Source organism: Micromys minutus, assembly GCF_963924665.1.
Source record: "Micromys minutus genome assembly, chromosome: 1".
Classification (NCBI taxonomy): Eukaryota; Metazoa; Chordata; class Mammalia; order Rodentia; family Muridae; genus Micromys; species Micromys minutus.
In genome coordinates, this window is record NC_137969.1 from 189,605,762 (window position 1) to 189,614,321 (window position 8,560).

General features: G+C 39.9%; 1 protein-coding gene across 1 annotated transcript; it reads right to left on the reverse strand.

Annotated features, from left to right (window-relative positions):
* Nucleotides 1-3,824: 3,824 nt before the first annotated feature.
* On the reverse strand, nucleotides 3,825-7,986 carry DNAJB9 (DnaJ heat shock protein family (Hsp40) member B9). Its single transcript, XM_080929304.1, has 3 exons — nucleotides 7,832-7,986; nucleotides 6,085-6,311; nucleotides 3,825-5,345 (listed from the first exon to the last, which is right to left on the reverse strand). The coding sequence occupies exons 2-3, from the start codon at nucleotides 6,299-6,301 to the stop codon at nucleotides 4,894-4,896; spliced, it is 669 nt and encodes a 222-aa protein (XP_080785430.1). The 5' UTR covers nucleotides 6,302-6,311; nucleotides 7,832-7,986; the 3' UTR covers nucleotides 3,825-4,893.
* Nucleotides 7,987-8,560: the final 574 nt, after the last annotated feature.

Consider the following 8,560-nt stretch of genomic DNA (forward strand, 5'->3'; position numbering starts at 1 on the left):
AATGTGAGAAGCAGCCTTTGGTCTAGGGAGGGCATGTTTTCCCAATGTAGGGGAATGCCGAGGCAATGAGGTGGAGAGGGTGATTAGGAGGGAGTGCACCTTCATGAAGACAAGTGGGAAGGGAGCTGGATGGGGGAAGGGGATTACATTTCAAATGTAAATACAGAGAGTATCTAATAAAAAATTAATAATAAAGATGTGTTTCTTACAGTCCTGGTAACTGAGATGTCTAAGAAGGCATGGGAAGATTTGCTGCCCCAGACAAAGCAGTAGAGGGGGCTGGTATTATAGCTCAGTAGCAAGTCCCAAACAAATCACAACAGGCAGCAGGTCTCACATGGGAGGTTTATTCCAAGGGGAAACAGACAACGGCTCTTGAAGAGGGAGGAAAGAAGAGAGAGGGGTGCACAGAGAACGAAGCTTTTATTGGGCCTGTGGTGCATGCATAAAGGAACGTGCCATAGGGCTGTGGCGCATGTACAAATGATCCAACACTGTCGCCTCTTGGGCTAGGTCCCTTCAGAGCTGGCTGTAAAGATACCTAATTGTTGTGAAATCACTTCTAGCTGTCCATGAATGTGCCTGATTGCCAAAAGTTGGGGAAAAGGTGCCATCTTTCCAGGACATCTGTCCCCACTACAGCCTACTCTCAATAAAGTCATGTTATTCACCCATCAGGGATTTAAATCCATCAAGCAAATAATCCATCAATTAAGTCACAGTCCCCATAATCTAATCAAATTTCAATGGCACCACCAGCTGAGAACCATGCCTTCTTAAACCATAAGCCTTTAGGGAAAACTTTATAAACAAACCATATTACTGTAATCTCACACGAGAACAATCCAGTGAATGTTCTCCCTGTTCCTACTTTCTCTCTCCCTCCTTCTCCCCTTCCCTCTACCCAACCCTGGGATTTATTTATAAAGGCACCAAGAAGATTCCTACGTTTTAGTCAAAGCTTGTACATCTAATTGCCATCATTTGAGGGTGAGGATCTCAACACAGGAATTTTGGAGGGAAACCTCTGAGCCTCAGTACTTGCCTCTAGAGAAACATTATGTAAAAGTAGTAAGATTTGAATATCAAACTGTGAGAGCTGAGAAAAAGCATTTTCCTCAAGAGTCCCATTTGTTTAGATCTCCTTTATGGACAGAAGCCTGTTGGGCTGAGTTGAGCAGGCTCAGGCAGCAAGAACCCACAGGTATGCCTGGCATGCCAAAGCTATTGTACACACTTGGTGCCATTTCTACAACTCTCCGGTACTGCATCACTGTCACTGGGAGCTCCAAGAGATAAGGTTTCTTTTCAGAGAAAGAAAGGTACTTCTGCTAATTAACTAGAAGAGTAAAGAGCAAAACTTCCCAACAGTCCTTCTAAAACTGGACATTGTTAGTTTCTACTGTTTGCTAAGACTTGTGTCCTATGACATAATCAGTTTTGGAGAAAATTCTATGTGGCTGAAAGAGATGAGTATTCCTCATCTACTGAATGGAATATTCTGTTATGTCTAGTTGATCAGTACCAGTGCTTCTCAACCTGTAGGTTGAAACCCTTAGGTCACCTGACCCTTTCAAAGGGTGCTGAATATCAGATATCCTGCATATCACGTTTATTTGTTGCTTGTAATAATTAAAAAACAATCCATGCCATAGCCAGCTATGTTCTAGTAACAGTTTCCCTTCCCCACTGAGCTGCAAGCAGCAGTCTTCATTGTTTAGGTTTGCCTGCCTGCAAACCACTGTATCTTCCCAGCCATCCACACCCTGCTAGCTGTCCCAAATCCCCATAACCCAGTAAAATCAAAACTCTAGAGACTTGTAATTTATCAGTCAGCTTTATATGAATAACTTCTCAACCCACAAAACGCCCACACAATGAACTCAGAGCCAATTGATATTGATACAAGCTGCCCACCTAGATTGGACAAATTGTTCTATATTATGTTCTTCTATGATATTCAGCTACCTGTGGCTATTTCAAACCATGTGGATCAGGTTCATCCTTCTTCTTCATCTCCTATATCCTTCAGTCCTCTCTGTCCCTATCTGTCCCATCTCTAAAACTCTCAGTCTGCCTTCTTTTCCCACTACCTAATCACAGACTCTATCCTTATCTTGTGCCTGCCCTCTTGTGCCTGGATATAGACAGCAATCCTCACTTATGTATACATAACAGTAAACAAAATTAGTTACAAATTAGCAGCAAAATAGTTTTATGTTTGGGAGTCACATATTGCTCTAATTTCTTTAGAAGACTCAGGGTAGTGTTTAAGTATCCTACTATTATTGTGTCCATGATTAAATATCGTACTATTATTGTGCCCATGTTTATATGGCCTTATGAGTTTTTATGAAATTAGCTGTTAACTACTTTAATTACATTGTGATCTGATAGGAAACAAAAATTACATTTTTATTCCCAACATTAAGTGCATATTTACATTGTTGTACCTTAATGAATTTTTATAAATATGCTGTGTCCTTATTGAAGTTATTTTTAGGTAGTTTTGGTTTGAACTCTAATGTAAGGATAGCTACACTAGGTCATTTGCTGCCAAGCCAGATGACCAGAGTTCACTTCCTGGTAATATTAGAACTCCCACAGTGAAAGAACAAAACTACAAGTTGTCTTCAGACTTCCATACATGCCATAGTATGAACACACTCATACACAAATGTAATTTTAAAATCCTACATAATCCTGTATACAAAATGTTAGAGACCTACTGGTGATTTATTAGTCTCTTTATTCTGCTTGACAATAATCTGTTTCCTAGTATAAGTTGTTTTAATTGCTCAACAAAAAGCATTTCAAAAAACTAAAATTATCTTAGGAATGCACAAATCATTTTGGTGCTTACGGCAGGACTTTAATGTATAACACAGGCTGGCCTTAAATTTGAAATGCTACTACCTCAGCTTCTAGAGGGTTGTGATTAGTCATGTACTACCATACCTAAAAAGAAATTTTAAATTCTCAGGAGGATCAAAATATTCAGAACCCACAATGAGCAAAAATAAGGATGATCAGATCTTGGAGGAGATATACATGCTAACCTGAAAATAATACCTAAACACTTATTTGAAAATGAGATGTTTTTATCAATTAGTCTTAGGATATGTGTGTATGATTCCTGGCCCAACTTCAAGATATGGCTATTTTGTTATTATGGGGTAATAGGTATAACATCTAAGAAATCAGATCCATGAATAAGTCCATTTTTCTTTAAAAAAAAAAAAAAAGTCTCAAAGTAAGGCTGGAGAAATTGCAAAGCAGGTGAAGTGCGAGCATGCAGACCTGAATTCAGACCCCAGTACTGACATGAGTACCTGTAACCCCAGCAAGTGGGAACTGGGTAGACTAGAGGAACCTGGAAGCTTGACTAGGTGGTATTATAAAGTGTCACTCAAGTGACAACCTGGCTGAAAGCAAATAAGGTGGATAGGGATAGTAATGTGGCTTAATGGTAAGAATGAATGCATGCCTGGCATGCCTTAGAATCATTCAAATCACTTCATGAATGCAGGGAAGGAGTCATTCTCAAAGATATGTTTTATGAAGGCATTGCTTTTACTTAACCAGTCCTAATGATACAACACTTGCTCTCAAAAAAGAAAATACACAACAATTATAGAAAATAAAAACCTCCAAGGTGCTGAAATATGAGATGGTAACACAACAGAAGCTACCAAATTGCAATATTTTGGGGAAATTTCAGGTTAGGCAAAACTTCAAAAGTATGTATAGCCTTTGATCAGAATGTTTCATTTTATACATACTGTACATCCCAAAACTGCGTAATAAAATGACAACACTGGAGATCAGGTTGTAAATATTTATAGTTTCTCTCCCTCACACACAATATTGTATGAGACATTACTAGTTTTCATATGCATCCATAGGATTAATACTCATAAATGGAGTATAACATGGAAAAGTGCATAACTAAAGAAATAACTCTAACAACAAAAAGCACACGTTTCTTAAAATTTAAAAATATTGCACATAGTAAGGTTGCACAGAAATTACTGGCTTTTACAAAAAGAATGAGGTATTAGTCAATCTCTAGATAAAGATTAAGTGCAATAGAGTAACTGCACACAAACACACACCAAAAACAAAAAAAAAATTCATACGAAGACCTAGAAAGTCAACAAACAGGAAAATATTCAGAAAGATGTTTACAAAGCTATGACTTTGATCATACAAAATCATTAGCCTAGTACTAGAACACAAATTCTTGGCAATATTTCATGTTTTAAACTTCTTTCAGCTTAACTACGTGCAATACAATCAGTCCCATCACACCAATTCTACTGTAGAAGAGGCATCTTTCTGTGATAAACATCAAACCATCACTTTCTAAAGTTTTCAGTGGCAAATAGCCAGAACAATGATCTTCACTAAATAACTCAATTATAGCTTCATACATTTAGTAACCCAAGTCACAGGGGGGCCACAGAGTGTGGAGCAATTTTAAATTCGCAGAGGTTTCACTGCAAATGTTATTCAAGTTCACACAATGTAAATCTAAGGTAACTTGTAAAATTTAATAGTTAAGCATGTCAGGTTGAGTTTTGTTTGGAATTTTTTTTGGGCGGGGTAGCAAATTAATAAGCCAACAGACAGGTAAAGAGGAAAAAAAAATCTTGCAAATGATCTTTCAAAAGAATTTTTCCCAATCAGGAAAATTAATTAAAGCTGTCTACTAGCTGAATGTGTTGTAATTTGTTAAAAAAACAAAGTTCAATATATGGGATACTTAATAACAAACTGCTTAACATAAGTGAAATCATGCATTTACCAAAATAGTTTACAGAAAACTGTTTTTTCATCAGACATAGTGAAGAATAAACTAGGTGAACGTAGTGGAAACAGGAAAAGATTCAACTATTGTCCTGAACAATCAGTGTATGTAGTAACCATATTTCCTCTTCGTTGAGTGACAGTCCTACAGTGCTTGCTAGATGCATGAAATCTATTTTCAGTCTGTACTGTGCGTTGATTGGTGGTATCAAAGCCACTAAAAGAAAACATTTTCTCCATGTCTTCAAACACATCATCAAACAATCCACCTCCAAAAGAAAACTCCTGAAAGTGATGCCTTTGTCTACTGGAACCATCCTGGCGTGTCTGGAAGTGATTTTCAAAATGCTTCTTAGACCGAGTATTTTGGTTCTGACCAAAAAAATTAAAGTCTTTAAATAAGTCATCAAAATTGAAGTTAAATGAATGCTCAAAAGGACTTCCATTGCTTCTTTGTCCTCTGCCATTAGTAAAAGCACTATGTCCAATTGTATCATATTCTTTCCGTTTATTGGCATCCGAGAGGGTTTCATATGCTGAAACAAATGAAAACCTTTTAGGAACTGAAGATAAAATATTCCAAATTGTGTGTATGCAAACTTCAAATACATGACTTTGATTTATGTGTTTCATATCACAAACTATTACAAATAATAAAGCTAAGATATAAGTTGTAAAACAAGGCTGGCTAATAAAACAAGTTTTATTAACTATCATATTAAAAAATAAATTACCAAAGGTATTCAGCTAGTAGAAAATCAAATTATTTACTTTCTTGCTGGTTGAAGTAACTTTAATTCTGACTCCCTACATAAGCCCATTCACTATTAACTACTTAATGTCCATGATGTATGGCTTGTTTTTAGAACTAGTATTATGATAAAATTGTCTTTACAGATTTTTAATACACAATGGCTTGAAATGTAGATGAAATGAAGAAACATAAGCTGTTTTACATTAAGTCAATACTTAGTAAATTAAGTTTAAGTCAGTTGATAATTTTGGTTTTCTAAAACCACTTTTTGTACACACAGTGGTCTCATAAATAACAAGGAAAAGGTAAATGATACACTGCCAACATTTTTAGAACTGTTAAAATAAAATGACCTACCACAATTAATTTACTTATTCAGGAACCAGGTATTTATTCTAACAAACTACAAAATCCTACATACACCTCCCATCTCCATAACATCTTTAAGACCCACAGAGTATCAGTTACCATTCTCCTTACTGTAAATACCCCCAGGGCCTCAGGAAAAATAATTTACTTACCTTCTGCAATCTCTCTGAATTTTGCTTCAGCATCAGGGCTTTTATTTTTGTCGGGGTGGTACTTCATGGCTAATTTGTGAAAGGCCTTTTTGATTTGTCGTTCTGAGGCCGACTTTGGCACACCTAAGATATCATAGTAGTTTTTTGAGGCCAAGATTAATTCTGTTATCATTAAAATACAGATTGCAAAGACGAAAACTGACTGTGAAGTGGCCATTTCTAATAACCTAAGAAAGAAAATAAAGTGTTTTTTTAAATCCAAAGAACAGATCTTAAGAGTTAAAAAGAAAAAAACAAACAAACTCAATAACCCTTTGGTGTAAGAGACAGCAGCAGGCTGTCACGTACATAGTATCACAGTCTTGTGATAGTATGCTCTTGTGCTGTCAGTATTTCTGATATTCAGAGTCTATTAGCAAGACCAGTGCTTATATGCTGAAAAGATAAATTGATACTTTCTTAGGAAGGTTTGGGATTTCTACTATCTATGACGGCATCTTCCTGAGGATTACAAGATGGTTCTTGATCTTCCTACCCCAGCTTTCACAGTGCTGTCTTCATTACCATATTTAGTTTCAGAATATGAAGCAATTATTGGGGAAAAAAAAGTATTTTCTATGTTTGGCTAGAACCTCACCAGAAAGGCAAAGGTGAGGAAGTAAAGATTTTTCTCAAATTTGTAAAATTTGTTTGCTCTTAAAGGGGTTAAGTTTCCAAATACTTAAGAAATAATAACTTCTGCTTAAAGGTCACAATTAATAAAATTTAATACTATGAAAACTGGGCTACCAGAGGAAGAAAAGTTTGTACTTTGGAGAAGTTAGGTTATTACTGGGCTTCCCAGATTTCTCAGGGACTAAATGTTTCTCTTTAAAACAAAGTTCTACTTAAGAATTATTGATAACATATAATGACTAGAAGTGAAGTGTATCTATTTACTTTTTTGAATGCTGTACCACAGAAGTCCTTAATGACCTATGATGACATAACAAGGCTGATGAAAAAGGCACCATGATTTGTGGAAACTGCCAGCCAACCTCTCCTGTGGCCTATTCTGAGCATAATTAGCAGATAGATTACTTTTTTTTCCCTGAGAGTTACTCATAGTCACGAGTACCAGGTACAACCTCTGGGTCTAAAGAACTCAAGCAGAAGCCTGGCGGAATGCCCGACGCCTTTAATCGCTGCATTCAGAAGGCACGGTCAGGCGGATCACTTTGAGTACAAGAGATGCCGGGTCTACATAGTGAGCTCCAAGGCAGCCAGATTTATCCATGACTAAAAAAATAGGTACATGCTTTTAAAAAAAAAATTAATGTAATTGGAGCATGCCTGGTGGGCGCCAGAGGCTGCGATTGTTCACTAGTAAAAAGACTAGTCGACTACTGACGGCTAAGAATAAACGAGATTCCACCACTCCAAGCTGACACTGGGCAAGTTTTAGTGGCCTAGCTTCCCCATCCCTGTCAAACAATGGGAGCGCCCTCCCCGACCCCGCCGTAGGGGTCCCGGCCCACTCCACTCAGAGCGCCTGCTCCGGGCTCCGGCCCCACCGGCGAGCTCCGCAACGTGCCGGCCTGGCCTCGGGGAAGCTGACCCCAACCCCACCGCAGGCACGAGCTGTGACGCAGCCACCTCGGGGTACAGTCGCTTCGCTGCCCAGAGCGGCAGATCGACCGTAGGACACCAAGGCCAAGCCGACACACAAAGCGGGACGCGGCTCCACGCCGCCCTCCCGAGTCCTCACCTGTGCGCCCCGACGCAGCTTCTCCACACCGCGGAGACCCAGCTCCGGCTCCGGCTCGGGCTCCCGCTCCGGCTCCCTCACGCCGGCCGCACAAGCTCCAAGCGCCGACCAGCCTCCTTCTGCTCGGCCCGCTCACTACTGGCGGGAGACTGAGGCTGGCGCAACCGCCTCTAGAGAAGACCTACACGAAACGCTCCCCCATTGGCTCCCACCGGCCCACCTGACTTTGGCGCCCTACGCGCACGTGGAAAACTGTTGTTGCCGTTTGATCCTTACGTCACTTCCGTTGCCACCCTCCGGGGGGCGGTGCTAAGGTGTGAGGAAGCGGAAGTGAATCGATGATACCCTCATCCTTCCCTGGGGCTGCGTCGCCGCGCAGGCGCTGTGGATGGTGCGCTGGGTCAGGCGGCCCCGCCTTAGAGAACAGAGCTCTCTGGCGCCCCTCGTGGGCCGTTTCAGCCTGCGTAAAGCTTCGCTTCGCGGTGGCCATAGCTCGCTTGGTCCTAATAAAGACCGGAAGATGAGCTTTTATTCATAAGTGGTGGCGTGAAAACTCAGTCTCACCCATAGACGGCGAGTCAGTAAGTGGCCTTTGGAGCCCAGGCCTGGCTCTGTCATTTGTTAATCTTTTAATCCTCAGTTCCCCAAAAGGTGAGAACCTACTGTTTCTGACACTGCTTTGTAAGGGAGACTACTCTGTGTTGGTTTAACACAGCAAAGTTTGCAGGG

Excerpts from the sequence above, each read along its gene's own strand:
- DNAJB9 (XM_080929304.1), bottom strand. The coding sequence starts at position 6,301 with ATGGCCACTTCACAGTCAGTTTTCGTCTTTGCAATCTGTATTTTAATG. Across the intron at positions 5,346-6,084 it reads ATTCAGAGAGATTGCAGAAG|CATATGAAACCCTCTCGGAT; the intron begins GTAAGTAAATTA and ends CATTTGTTTCAG.